The sequence below is a fragment of the Pristiophorus japonicus genome, chromosome 10, assembly GCF_044704955.1.
Source record: "Pristiophorus japonicus isolate sPriJap1 chromosome 10, sPriJap1.hap1, whole genome shotgun sequence".
Classification (NCBI taxonomy): Eukaryota; Metazoa; Chordata; class Chondrichthyes; family Pristiophoridae; genus Pristiophorus; species Pristiophorus japonicus.
Window position 1 is genome coordinate 95,204,919 of NC_091986.1, and position 14,958 is coordinate 95,219,876.

The 14,958-nt window shown below is 45.7% G+C and overlaps 1 protein-coding gene across 1 annotated transcript in view; it reads left to right on the forward strand.

The window, feature by feature from the left end:
* The window catches only part of LOC139274609 (angiopoietin-related protein 5-like), a 62,604-nt gene extending 50,573 nt beyond the window's left edge, over window positions 1-12,031 (forward strand). Inside the window, exons 7-8 of the mRNA XM_070891286.1 lie at window positions 9,634-9,819; window positions 11,712-12,031. Coding sequence (XP_070747387.1) covers window positions 9,634-9,819; window positions 11,712-12,031 — 506 coding nt within the window. The remainder of the gene's footprint in view (window positions 1-9,633; window positions 9,820-11,711) is intronic.
* Window positions 12,032-14,958: the final 2,927 nt, after the last annotated feature.

Here is a 14,958-nt window from a genome sequence, read left to right on the forward strand (position 1 = left end):
GATGCATTGGTGATCATTTTCCAACAGTCCATCGATGTGTGAGTGTGGCGTGTGCTTGTTTGTCTATTGTGGGAGGCACGTGAGCGAATGGGGTCTTGTGCGGTAACTAAGCAGGACTCGGGATAAGCGAGTCTGCAGTGAGCTTTTAATGACCCTTTTCAAGCTCTACTTGATTGTTTGAACTGCTCGTTCTGCCTGAACGTTGGACGCTGGCTTAAACGGGGCAGACGTGACATGTTTGACCCCATTGCGGGTCATGATTTCTTTGAATTCGGCACTGGTAAAGCATGGCCCATTGTCACTTACAAGGACATCAGGCAGGCTGTGCGTGGCAAACATGGCCCGTAGGCTTTCAATGGTGGCAGCGGATGTGCTTGCCGACATTATCACACATTCAATCCACTTGGAGTACACATCTACAACCACTAAAAACATTTTTCCCAAGAATGGGCATGCATAGTCGACATGAACCCTGGACTACGGTTTGGAGGGCCAAGACCATAAACTTAGTGGCGCCTCCCTGGATGCATTGCTTATCTGGGAACATGGATTACATTTGTGCATGCAAGACTCTCAGTCTGCATCGATAACGGGCCACCACACGTGGGATCTGGCCATCGCTTTCATCATTACAATGCCTGGTGGGTACTGTGGAGATCACTAATGAAAGTTTCCCTGCCCATTTTTGGCACAACTACCCGATTACCCCATAGGAGGCAGTCTGCCTGGATAGACACTTCATCTTCCCGCCGCTGGTACGGCTTTATTTCTTCCTGTATCTCTAACAGGACACTAGACCAACTCCCGAGGAGTACACAGTTTTTTACGAAGGACAATAAGGGATCCTGGCTCGTCCAGGTTCTAATCTGCCAGGCGGTGCCATTTCCACCCCGGTGGTGGGCAATGGTAGCCTACTGAGAGCATCGGCACAGTTTTCTGTGCCTGGCCTGTGGCGCATGACGTAGTTGTATGTGGACAACGTGAGCGCCCATCTCTGGATGTGGGCCAATGCATCCGTATTTATCCTCTTATATTCAGAAAAGAGGGATATAAGCGGCTTATGGTTGGTTTCCAATTCAAATTTGAGCCCGAACAGATATTGATGCATTTTCTTTACCCCGTAAACACATGCTAGTGCTTCTTTTTCGATTATGCTGTCGGCCCTCTCGGCCTTAGACAGACTTCTGGATGCATAAGCAACTGGATGCAATTTCCCAAATTCATTAGCTTGTTGCAATACACACCCGACACCATACAACGATGCATCACATGCTAGTACCAAACGTTTACATGGATTGTACAACACAAACAATTTATTTGAACATAACAGCTTCCTAGCATTCTCAAAGGCATTTTCTTGGCTTTTGCCCCATACCCATTCATCTCCTTTATGCAGTAAAGAGTGTAGGGGTTCTAACAATGTGCTGAGACCCGGTAAGAAGTTACCAAAATAGTTCAGGAGTCCTAGAAACGACTGCAGCTCCGTCACGTTCTGTGGTCTTGGTGCGTTTTTGATTGTCTCCGTCTTCGAATCGGTGGGCCAGATGCCGTCCGCCGCGATTCTTCTCCCCAGGAACTCCGCTTCAGGCGCCAGGAAAATGCACTTCGAGCATTTTAGCCTGAGCCCCACATGACTAAGCCAACTAAGAACCTCCTTCAGGTTCTGCAGGTGCTCGACGGTGTCCCGACTTGTAACCAAGATGTCGTCCTGGAAGACCAAAGTGCACGGGACCGATTTCAGCAAACTTTCCATGTTCCTCTGGAATATCGCCGCAGCCGATCAAATCCCAAATGGACATCTGTTGTAAACGAAAAGACCTTTATGTATGTTGATGCAGGTGAGGCCTTTTGAAGATTCCTCCAGCTCCTGCGTCATGTAGGCCAAGGTCAAGTCCAGCTTCGTGAACGTTTTCCCTCCCGCCAGCATCGCAAATAGGTCATCTGCCTTTGATTGCGGGAATTGATCCTGCAGTGAGAAACGATTGATAGTTACTTTGTAATCACCACAGATTCTGACGGTGCCATCTCCCTTGAGGACTGGAACAATCGGACTGGCCCACTCATTGAATTCGATCGGCGAAAAGATGCCCTCTCGTTGCAACCTGCCCAGCTCGATCTCCACCCTCTCTCTCATCATGTAAGGTACATCTCTCGCAATGTGATGGATGGGTCGCGCCCCCGGAATCAAATGGATCTGCACTTTTGCTCCTTGGAACTTCCCGATGCCTGGGTCGAATAACGAAGGGAACTTGCTTAGGACCTGGGCACATGAGGTGTCGTCGACAGACAAAAGTGCTCGGACATTGTTCCAGTTCCAGCGTATCTTTCCCAGCCAGCTCCTGCTGAACAGTGTGGGGCCATCGCCCGGTACCACCCAGAGTGGTAAATAGTGCACCGCTCCATCGTAGGAGACCTTTACGGTAGCACTGCCAATTATGGGAATCAGTTCCTTTGTGTACGCTCTAAGTTTGGTACGAATAGGAATCAGGACTGGCCTTGAAGCCTTGTTGCACCACAACTTATCGAAAGTCTTTTTACTCATTATGGACTGGATTGCGCCCGTGTCCAGCTCCGTGGACAGCAGGAGTTCATTTAATTCAACCTTCAGCATTATTGGGGGAAACTTTGTGGTAAATGTGTGCAACCCATATACCTCTGCCTCCTCGGTCTGAGGCTCTGGTTCATCATGATCCACCGTGGATCTGTCCTCCTCTGCAACATGGTGGTTTGCAGGATTAGCACGTTGGAGGTGTTCCATTGTTCCACAGCCCCTGCAAACGTATCCTTTGAAGTGGCATGAATGGAATCAATGATCACTCCCGCAGCGTCAACAAGGTGTTAGTTGCCTTGTATTTACCACCCTTGATAGAAACATAGAAACATAAAAAATACATGCAGGAGTAGGCCATTCGGCCCTTTGAGCCTGCACCACCACTCAATAAGATCATGCTGATCATGCAACTTCAGTACCCCATTTCTGCTTTCTCTCCATACCCCTTGAACCCTTTAGCTGTAAGTGCCACATCTAACTCCCTTTTGAATATATCTAACAAACTGGTCTCAACAACTTTCTGCGGTAGAGAATTCCACAGGTTAACAACTCTCTGAGTGAAGAAGTTTCCCCTCATCTCGGTCCTAAATGGCTTACCACTTATCCTTAGACTGTGACTCCTGGTTCTGGACTTCCCCAACATCGGGAACATTCTTCTTGCATCTAACCTGTCCAGTCTTGTCAGAATTTTATATGTTTCCAAGAGATCCCCTCTCATTCATCTAAACTCCAGTGAATACAGGCCCAGTCGACCCAGTCTCTCCTCACATGTCAGTCCCGCCATCCTGGGAATCAGTCTGGTGAACCTTCGCGGCACTCACTCAATAGCAAGAACATCCTTCCTCAGATTAGGAGACCAAAACTGAACACAATAATCCAGGTGAGGCATCACCAAGGCCCGGTACAACCTCATTAAGACCTCCCTGCTCTTATACTCAAATCCCCTAGCTATGAAGGCCAACATGCCATTTGCCTTCTTCACTGCCTGCTGTACCTGCATGCCTACCTTCAATGACTGATGTACCATGACACCCAGGTCTTGTTGCACCTCCCCTTTTACTAATCTGTCACCATTCAGATAATAATCTGCCTTCCTGTTTTTGCCACCAAAGTGGATAACCTCACATTTATCCACATTATACTGCATCTACCATGCATTTGCCCACTCACCTAACCTGTCCAAGTCACCCTGCAGCCTTTTAACTTCCTCCTCACAGCTCACACCACCACCCAGCTTAATGTCATCTGCAAACTTAGAGATATTACCTTCAATTCCTTCGTCTAAGTCATTAATGTATATTGTAAATAGCTGGTGTCCCAGCACTGAACCCTGCGACACCCCACTAGTCACTGCCTGCCATTCTGAAAAGGACCTGTTTATTCCCACTCTTTGCTCCCTGTCTGCCAACCAGTTCTCTATCCACCTCAATACATTACCCCCAATACCATGTGCCTTAAATTTGCACACTAATCTCTTGTGTGGGACCTTGTCAAAAGCCTTTTGAAAGTCCAAATACACCACATGCACTGGTTCTCCCTTATCCATTCTACTAGTTACATCCTTAAAGAATTCTAGAAGATTTGTCAAGCATGATTTCCCTTTCATAAATCCATGCTGACTTGGACCGATCCTGTCACTGCTTTCCAAATGCGCTGCTATTACATCTTTAATAAATTATTCCAACATTTTCCCCACTACTGATGTCAGGCTAACCAGTCTATAATTCCCTGTTTTCTCTCTTCCTCCTTTTTTAAAAAGAGGGGTTACATTAGCTACCCTCCAATCCATAGGAACTGAACCAGAGTCTATAGAATGTTAGATAATGACTACCAATGCATCCATTATTTCTAGGGCCACTTCCTTAAGTACTCTGGGATGCAGACTATCAGGCCCTGGGGATTTATCAGCCTTTAATCCCATCAATTTCTCTAACTCAATTTCCTGACTAATAAGGATTTCCCTCAGTTCCCCCTTCTCGCTAGACCATCGGTCCCCTAATATTTTCGGGAGGTTATTCGTTTCTTCCTTAGTGAAGACAGAACCAAAGTATTTGTTCAATTGGTCTGCCATTTCCTTGTTACCCATTATGAATTCCCTTGATTCTGACTGCAAGGGACCTACATTAGGCTTCACTAATCTTTTTCTCTTTTCATATCTATAGAAGCTTTTGCGGTCAGTTTTTATATTCCCTGCAAGCTAATTCTCATACTCTTATTTTTCCCCTTCTAATTAAACCGTTAGTCCTCTTCCATGCTGAGATATACCACAAATGTCGGCAGCTGAGGCATGAAAGGAACCCAACTCATAGAACGAAAGTGCTGCGGTGACCTTGTCCTCGAGGGACAGTGGGGTCCTGATGGTGTTGGCAGGCTGCAGATCTCACCTGATGAACTGACATAACTCACTGATAACCTCCTTCTGGAAGCGCAGTCTCCTAAGGCAGATGTTGATGGACAAGTTGAGGTAAGACCGCTTCTCCCTGTAAGTGCGTGGGGTGTAAGGTCTGGTCCTCCTCACCAGTCTGGCACGTCTTAGATTGGGTACCTAATGCTATCGAATATATCTTCTACCATCTCGAGTCTGCAGCATGTGCATACTCATCAAGACAGGCTGAGAAATGACAGGCCCCATTCCAATGACTATCAGTATTACACCGATTGTTCACAAACAATAAATGTCCCCACTAAGACACCTAAGGTAAATTCCAATCGTCCACAGTATGATAAAATGTTTGGTCAGATGTTCACATCACCTTAAAAGAACTCCAGAGTGTTATACTCATAATAAATGGTGAGACTGTGTGTAATGAGCAAATGTGACCTTAGCTCCTTTATTAAGGTTCCAGAGTGCAGGTACCTCGTGGGTGGCCTGCTTATATATTGTGCTCCCAAGGGATGCTGGGATCCCTTGGGACTCCAACAGGTGGGCCCTCTGGTGGTCAGGTGTAATGCAAGTTACAAAGGTCTGAACTGCCCGTTCTGCCTGGTCATTGGATGCGGGCTTGAAAGGGCCAGATGTGACATGTTTGATCCCATTGCGGGTCATGAATTCCTTGAATTCAGCACCGGTGAAGCACGGCCTATTGTCGCTGACTAGGACATCAGGCAAGCCATGTGTGGCAAACATGGCTCGTAGGCTTTCAATGATGGCCGTGGATGTGCTTACAGACATTATTGTACATTTAAGTAAGCGTCCACGACAACCAAAAACATTTTGCCTAGGAATGGGCCCGCATAGTCTACATTGATCCTCGACCACGGTTTGGATGGCCACGACCACAAACTTAGCGGTGCCTCTCTGGTGCATTGCTCAACTGAGAGCAAGTGTTGCACTGGCGCACGCATGACTCTAAATCTGAGTCGATGCCAGGCCACCACACGTGAGATCTGGCTATAGCCTTCATCATTACAATGCCTGGCTGGGTGTTGTGCAGTTCGCAAATAAATGTGTCTCTGCCGTTCTTGGGCAAGAGCACGTGATTGCCCCACAAAAGACAGTCCGCCTGCAGAGACAACTCGTCTTTGCGTCTGTGGAATGGCTTAGTCGCTTCATGCATCTCCACTGGGACACTGGACCATCTCCCATGGAGGACACAGTTTTTTATCAAGGACAGTAAAGGATCCTGGCTGGTCCAGGTCCTGATCTGGTGGTCCGTAACGGGGGACTTCTCGTTCTCAAATGCCTCCATGACCATGAGCAAGTCCGCTGGCTGTGCCATTTCCACCCCGGTGGTGGGCAATGGTAGCCGACTGAGAGTATCTGCACAGTTCTCTGTGCCCGGTCTGTGGCGGATTACATAGTTGTATGCTGACAGCGTGAGCGCCCATCTTTGGATGCAGACTGAGGCATTGGTATTAATCCCTTTGCTCTCAGAGAACAGTGATATGAGCGGCTTGTGGTCAGTTTCAAGCTCAAACTTGAGGTCAATTAAGTACTGGTGCTTTCTTTTGACCCTGTAAACGCATGCCAGAGCCTCTTTTTCAACTATGCTGTAGGCCCTTTCGGCCTTGGACAAACTCCTGGATGCATACGCAACCGGTTACAAAATCCCCGAATCATTAGCCTGTTGTAACACACACCCAACCCTGTATGACGACGCATTGCAAGCTAACACTAATCGTTTACATGGATTATACAGGACAAGCAGTTTGTTAGAACACAATACATTTCTGGCTTTCTTAAAGGCAGCCTCTTGTGAATTCCCCCATACCCAGTCGTCTCCCTTGCGCAGTAGCGCATGTCGGGGTTCTAGTAGGGTGCTTAACCCAGGTAGGAAATTACCGAAATAGTTAAGGAGTCCCAGGAACGACCGCAGCTTCGTCACATTCTGTGGTCTCGGCGCATTCTTGATGGCCTCTGTCTTGGCGTTGGTGGGTCTGATGCCGTCTGCTGCGATTCTCCTTCCTAAGAATTCGACATCTTGTGCCAGGAAAACACACTTCGAGCATTTCAACCTGAGCCCCCCACGATCCAACTGACTAAGAAGCTCTTCCAGATTCTTCAAGTGCTCCATGGTGTCCCGACCTGTAACCAGTATGTCATCTTGGAAAACCACCGTGCAAGGAACCGACTTTAGCAGGCTCTCCTTGGGACCCCTTGCTGGGATCCCTTGGGACTCCAGCAGTGGGCCCTCTGGTGGTCAGGTGTAATGCAAGTTAAAAGGGGTTAAATACATAACACGGAGTACATCCAAACTCCTCCGAAGTTGAAGCAGGCTTGTAAATGATGCGAACTGCGATTTAGAACATGGCGTCCATACTGCTGTGATTAGTTCAGGTGAGAGCAACTTTTTCACAGTGTTTTTTTTGGCGAGCGATATTGTTGGCTTGATGTGTGCGAGATGCCAAAAGTAACGCTAGGCGATTTTCTGGGCATTAGTTTCAACAAATGTGATCTTTATGACAAAAAAAAGTAGGCGGATGGTATTATGAAATCGTGAAGTTAATTACGCGCTGAAAGTAACGCTGGGCGATATTATGTGTGTTGGTTTCGCCCATTCTGATTTTTCCACCCAAAAAAGGTGGGCGGGCGGTTTTATTTTTCATCAGCATTAAGTTCATGCCGAAAGTAACGCTCGCCGATAAGTGACCGAGAAATGGTTGTTAGTTTCCATTTTGTGGCTAAATGGGCAATATATGGGCATTATACCTCATTTCAACGTTAAAATGGACGTTAAGTGGGCAGTATGCATGCAAAAATAATGGAAAGTCTAGCCCCTTGTGTTGCACAAATGAAATCTACGTACGCAAATTTTGACATTTACACAGGAATTATGCCCGCTGATACCCTCCAGAGTGCTGACCTTGCCAGAGTTCCTGGGTCAACAGGCACGTGCACCTCTATGGTAATGTCTTTGGCACCTGCCTTCGTCATAGAATGGGATGGGGGTGAAGGAGTGCCTAGTTCACTGCCAGATGTCACGCAGTCTTCCCTTTGCCTCCTGTGTACGGGGATCGACAAATCTTCATTTAAATTTTTTAAATGCGGCCGATCTTCAGGGGTGCAGGTTGCTTTCCTGCCCTGGCACAATCGCGGACCCTACCATGATGCAATATTTGATGGATGATGTCTCAGCTTCCATTGCAGCACAAGTAAAAGCCACCCAACACCTGGGTGCTACAGTGGAAGCTCAGACTTCTGTCATGCAAGGTCAGCTTGTTGCCATGCAACTCAGACTGCTGCCATTTTGGCTGCAGATACCAGTATTCAGAGGGACTTGTCGGGTGTTACAGCAGTCCAGCAATCTGTCCTCCAACAGATTACTATGGTTGCTAAGGGGGAGTGGCAGTGGCTCTGTGGAGCAGGAGCCAGGTACTGCCGCCCATGCCAAGATGGTGCAATAGAAAGCCGGACCTTCTAGGCCCAGAGTTGTTTGAAGTCGTCCTCCAAGGCCATGTGCACTCTCCCCCACTGAAAGTCAGCAGTTTTCCACCAACCATGCTGCAGCCACTGGGGTAGCAATGTATAGAACCACAATGATAGGCAAAGGTACATGGAGGACAGGCACTAAGGGAATGCACAAAGGTGATTAGGTGTGTGCAATATGGCATGGTTTGATTTATAAATTCGGTTTTGAATGTTTGTTTTGGAGGCTTTTATTTTTGTATTGTGGCCATGTGGAAGCAGTGATGGTCAGTGACAGAGGAAAGGTAGGTGTGGGACAGTTGGTGAATGTGGAATTAGGGTTGCGTTTACTGGTAGTGCAGTCGGATGAGTTGGTCACGGACAACCCGGCCCCTGCAAAATTGCGCACGAGTTAGCAGAGGCGCTGCCACTGTAACCTTGCACCCCGCCGATAGTGCCCCGGGCTGGCACGCAACCAGCAATTATGTCATCGGCGTGTGTGGTGACCACTTTCTGCCCCGTGGTGGATCTTACCCTGCAGCCCACATGGCTGCTGCGAGAGGTGTCAGCGCCTCGCGAGCTGTGAATCGAGCTGACATCCACCTGCAGGGCGGAAGTTAAAGGGAAGGTTGCAAAAGCCCCACGCCGCCATCTGTCTATTTTGCCGACGCACCGGTCGGCACGACTTCTGCGCCCCTTGCATGGTCCGGACTGCCATTGTGCAGCCCGGCACTCTGTTTTTGGGTGCCTGGCTACGGCCTCGGCACCACACTGTCTTGGTGGTCAAGTGGAGACCATCAGAGGTCATGCAGAGTGCGCAGCGGCTCTCCCCTTTAAGCGAAGGGGAGGGGGCGTTGAACCGTGTCTGTGCTACGTGGAGCATCCGCATAGCACTGCGGATCATGCCTCACCATCGCTCCGGGACCCACCCCAAGAGGAAGTGGAGCGCGCGACGGACGGTAACCGCAATTTCCTGCCCCGAGCCGTTTACTGACCCCAGTCAGGGCCCTGGGGAATTTCTCCCCCAGGTCTGTTATTCTCTCTCCTCCATCCCCTTTATATTGTTCAATCCTGTTTCCTTGGCTGATTCCTGTTCTGTTACAGGCTCTACAACTAAAATGCTAACCTGTCATTCCTCATTATAGATGCTGGCAGACCTGCACTTTCTGTTTTTATTTAGGGTCAGAAGAACAAGTTTAGTATTTACATCACAATTTTACTTTCTTATTTTTAACAGGTGAGTTCTGGCTTGGGCTGAGACATATCTTCCACATATTGAATCAGAAAAACACCAAGTTCAGTCTTCTTATGGCCTTCGAATCAGATGATGAAAATACCGCTTATGCATCTTATGAGGATTTTTATATTGATGATGAAAGTGAACAGTTCAAAATACACTTAGGTCATTTTACTGGAACAGCTGGTATGATCATTTTAGGCACTTTGTAGATTCTTCTGTGATTTCACCTGAAAGAACCTATGCATATTCAATTGATACCATAAGCCATTAAGTCACATCTGACATAAGGAATGGCATTTTCCAGTATAAGGCGGTCTCAACATTGACTTCATAATCAGACTGGGTGGAATACATACTCTCAAAATGTAGAGCACACAGGCTTCTGACAGCAATTTATGTTTTCAGTACCAATTACAACTTGCTTGCCCACAGTTTTTTTTTACTGAATTGCAAAGGCCTTTCAATTAGTACCCTGAATTTGCCTGAGCAAAACCTCTGAATGATTACGTGACTGATAGAATTTACAATTGAGAAAACAGAAAATTTCCCTTAAGAAATATGAGTTGTTATATGCAATACTATTTCACTTTAGACAATCGTGGAGGTGGTTGAGTGCTGTTCCAAACGAATTAACTAGTTAACTGCACTGGAGTAATCTTTGTGAGTTATGAATGGTATCCTAAGGTTATAACAAAGGTACTGAGTGAATTTTTAATTGTGAATTCAATGTTAAAAATTAACTATTATGTTAATTATGAATTAAAAGTGTTTGTGACAACATTCTCAAAGTAAAAGTGACAAGTAGGTCGCACGGTTATGTGAATCATTTAGTTTTATCAGTTTTCATTTATAGTTTAGAATTTACTAATTTGTTATTTATTAATGCTTATTAAGGTGACTCTTTTCCATCCATCTTGCATTAAGAACTTCACCTATTTATTACTTTAGTGTACCAACAATGCACCATGGTGCCCCAACATAAGACTTTTATGTATGTTAAGCTTTTAACTCCTCCTGTCCGAGATTTCATGAGCTAGAAAGCCAAAAATTGTATGTGCTTCACAATAAACTAATCCAGATCAGGAATCCATTTTAAGTAATTTTATAGATTAAAACGAATGTACGTTTAGGAAATTACAATGATTTTGTGTATTTTTAATTGATATGTTAGCAGAAGGATTTGGGAAATAAATGTGGTTCTGATTTTATGCTTTGAATTTTGTGTTCTCAACATTGGATTACAATGAGAAAGAAAGATCTTGCATTTATATCATGTCTTTCACCTCCTCAAGACATCCCAAAAACTTTACAACACATAGATTAATTTTGAAGTTGAACAATCACTGTTCTTATGTAGGCAAACAGTATAATTTAATGAAACTTAATAGAACATGAGGACTTCAGAATCCAGTCATTTTTATTATTAATTGTAGTTTCTGTGCAAGGATCTTGATTGCTTTTTTTTAAACGAGATTTAAACCGTTCTTTGGCGATGGTATTAGTTTATTAGTAAATTATATCACCATGCCTTTTGTCAGGGATATTACCACGGAATACAAGATGGATGCATTTTATAATGGCAGCATTCTTTTGGTGTTCTTTAATTACTTTGGGTTGTGGTTTAGGTATATAAAGTACCTACTTTAGGGAAATAATATAACAGAAATATCTAATAAAAGTGAAAAGCTTGCTGTCAACCTCCATCTCTAAATTATTAATGGAAAACATGTAGAATAATGTGTACTTCAGGCACAGTCACAAATATATGTAGAATGGCACCACAACAGACAAGCTCCAAATCAAAAAGGGATCATGTACGCTTTTCCAATACACTTGCAAACAACTTTTTCTTTTTTAGTAATTATGATGCGAATGATGAATTTACTAAGCTAAAGTGCATAGTTGTAAGTAGTAAGCCAAATGGGTGAGCGAATGATCAAAAATACTATTATTTCATGAATTAGATTTAATTCCCTCTATACTATATGCACAATATGACAATATGAAGAAGCCACATTTTCACACAAAGCTTTCAGCTTCATAGGATTCTAATGACATATTTCCTGTTTATCCAGGGGATGCTTTCCGAGGGTTTGGAACACAGGATGACGAGAATGGAATGTTCTTCAGTACTTTTGATCGTGACAATGATGGTTGCAAACCTCAGTGTAATATACAAGGAAGTTCTGTTGACAGCTGCAGTATTCATCAGAATAAAACTGGCTGGTGGTATAATCAGTGTGGCTTGGCCAACCTGAATGGGGCTCACCTAGTGACAGAAAAATCACTTACTTCCCATATTCGTTGGGAGACTTGGAGACAAAATGGGGTACCGATCAAGATCAAGTCAGTTTCAATGAACCTCCTGCGAACAAGTCCACATTTGCAGGGATGATCAACCCACCATTGTCTACAATTCTGAAATTGGAAAATGAATAGGGAAAATATTGTTGCACAATCTTCAACAGCTTTAATTCCTTCTTTCATTTTTGATGCCACTTCTTAGGAGTAGCTGTTTTACTATACCATATATATTTCAAACTGTAAACCAATATAGTGCTGACCAGTAGCAATATTAATCATATTCATTCATTACATAACAGATTTTTGAATGTATTTATATCTGATCATTTTAACAGCAATTTATTAATAACAATATATTATGCAATAAATACAGGAGACAGATGAGGACTGTAAATCTAAATTGTGAGACATTTATAAAACTGGAAAGGATTAAATATCTTGAGCTCTGTTTATGTTTTTGAAACATTCATTGATATAGTGCAGCCGTCAGAATAGGACACTTTTTTAACCCATCTGAAATACTGTCTTGTTTACACTTGTGTTTACTTCATCCATTATGGTTCATATTAAAGTAAATTTCCTGCCTGGAAATATTGGTGGTGTCAGTGGGTATTTGGTCATTGGAGACTGGGCAATTGAGCGATCGTCGCTCTCACCCAGTTCCAATTGTAACCTACCTGTCATGTATGTAACCTTCATGTAACAACACTGCAATACTATATATACTTAAGAAATGCATACCTTGACCACAGGGGGTGAACTTGTAGGAGACACTCCTCACCTGGTCATTCAGGTATATAAAGGGAGATCCCACGCAGGGTCATCACTTCTGGGTCCTGTGAATAAAGGTGCAGGTCACAGAGTGACCTTGTCCATAGAATGTGCCTCGTGTGGATTTGTGGTATTGTGTAAGGACTTTACAGTGGCGACGAGAAACGGGAATCAACGACCCACGAGAATAGCCACCGGTAGCAGAGAGGAACGGTACTGTGTTGGTGAGGACTGGGACGATTTCATTGAGAGGCTTCAGCAGAGCTTTGTCACGAAGGACTGGCTGGGAGATGCAGCGGCCGACAAGTGAAGATCTCATCTACTGACCAGCTGTGGATCTAAGACTTACGCGCTCATGAAAGACCTGCAAGCACCTGAGAAGCCAGCGGACAAAACCTTTGAAGAGCTCAGCAAGCTAATCAGTGAGCACCTCAAACTGGCGAGCAGTATACACATGGCCTGACACAGATTTTATACCCACCGACATCGGGAAGGACAGAGCATACCGGACTTCGTTGCGGACCTCCGGCACTTGGCCAACCTCTGTAAGTTCACAGACGCCTGCAGGGGGGGAGATGCTAAGGGATTTCTTTATTGTTATTGAGGGCATTGGTCATGCCGGGATTTTCAGAAAGTTAATCGAGACCAAGGACTTGACCTTGGAAGCGGCGGCGTTGCTGGCTCAAACTTTTATGACGGGAGAGGAGGAAACCAAGATAATATATGCGTGCAACTCTGACTCCAGCGTGGCGATGGATCAGGGACTCAATATCATAAACGCGACTCAGAGCCCAGCAGGCAGGCAAGGGCAGTTCGACACACCCCAGGCAGCAATAGACCCCAGAACAGGTTTTCAACACAGACAATGGCAGGCTGAACGGACATTTATGCCATCCCAGTGGACAATGCGTTCTGGGATGGGGCCATTGACACCCACTAACAGGGTGCTCAAGAGCAGTCAAAGGGACAATCAGTGAGGAATGCCTGGTAACAGCTCTTTTGTTCACAACAATGGGAATCTCAGTTCATGCTGGAGGTGTGGGGGCAGACATGCTGCTAGGACTTGCTAGATTTCATCAGTTCACCTGCAGAAATTGTAACCTCACTGGCCATTTAGTCAGAATGTGCAGGAAGCCTGCGACCAGGCTAATTTATGAGGTGGATGGACCAGAAGAGGGGTCTGTGAGGCAGGATGACTCTTGGGGCAAATCAATGGATGCTGAAGTTCAGCGGGTTCATGTGGCAAACATTCACAGCTCATATACCAAAACGCCACCTATGATGATGAAGGTCCTATTAAATGGCATCCCGGTATGCATGGAGCTAGACACAGGGGCCAGCCAGTCACTCATGAGCGTTCAACAATTTCGAAAAGCTATGGCCACTCAAAGCCAGCAGACCCAAACTAGAACGCATTGAGACTCAATTACGGACGTACACCAAAGAAATCATTCCAGTGCTAGGCAGTGCAATGTTGGCTGTCACACACAATGGATCAGTGACCCGGCTGCCGCTCTGGATTGTCCCAGGCAATGGTCCCGCACTGTTGGGGAGGAGCTGGCTAGCTGAGATGAACTAGAAATGGGGGGATGTGCACGCAGTGTCATCTGTGGAGCGAAGTTCATGCTCACAGGTCCTACAGAAATTTGAGTCGCTATTCCAACCTGGCGTCGGGACATTCAAAGGTACCAAAGTAGTGATTCGCATCACCCCGGACGCCAGACCAGTGCACCACAAAGCCAGAGCTGTGCCGTATGTGATGCGGAAGAAAATTGAAAGCGAATTGGACCGTTTGCTGAGAGAGGGCATCATCTCGCCCGTTGAATTCAGCGACTGGGCGAGCCCCATTGTTCCCATCATAAAAGCAGATGGCTCAGTCAGGATCTGTGGCGACTACAAGGCCACTATCAACCGAGTGTCACTACAAGACCAATACCCGCTCCCGAGAGCGGAGGATCTTTTTGCCACGCTGGCAGGTGGCAAGCTGTTCACCAAGTTGGACCTCACTTCAGCCTACACGACCCAAGAACTGGCCGATGAATCCAAACTACTGACCACAATCACCACGCACAAGGGACTGTTTGTTTACAACAGGTGCCCGTTTGGCATTCGATCAGCGGCCGCGATCTTTCAAAGAAACATGGAAAACCTGCTCAAATCCATTCCTGGAATGATCATATTCCAGAACGACATCCTCATCATGGGTCGAGACACCGAGGAACACTTTCACAACCTGGAGGAGGTGCT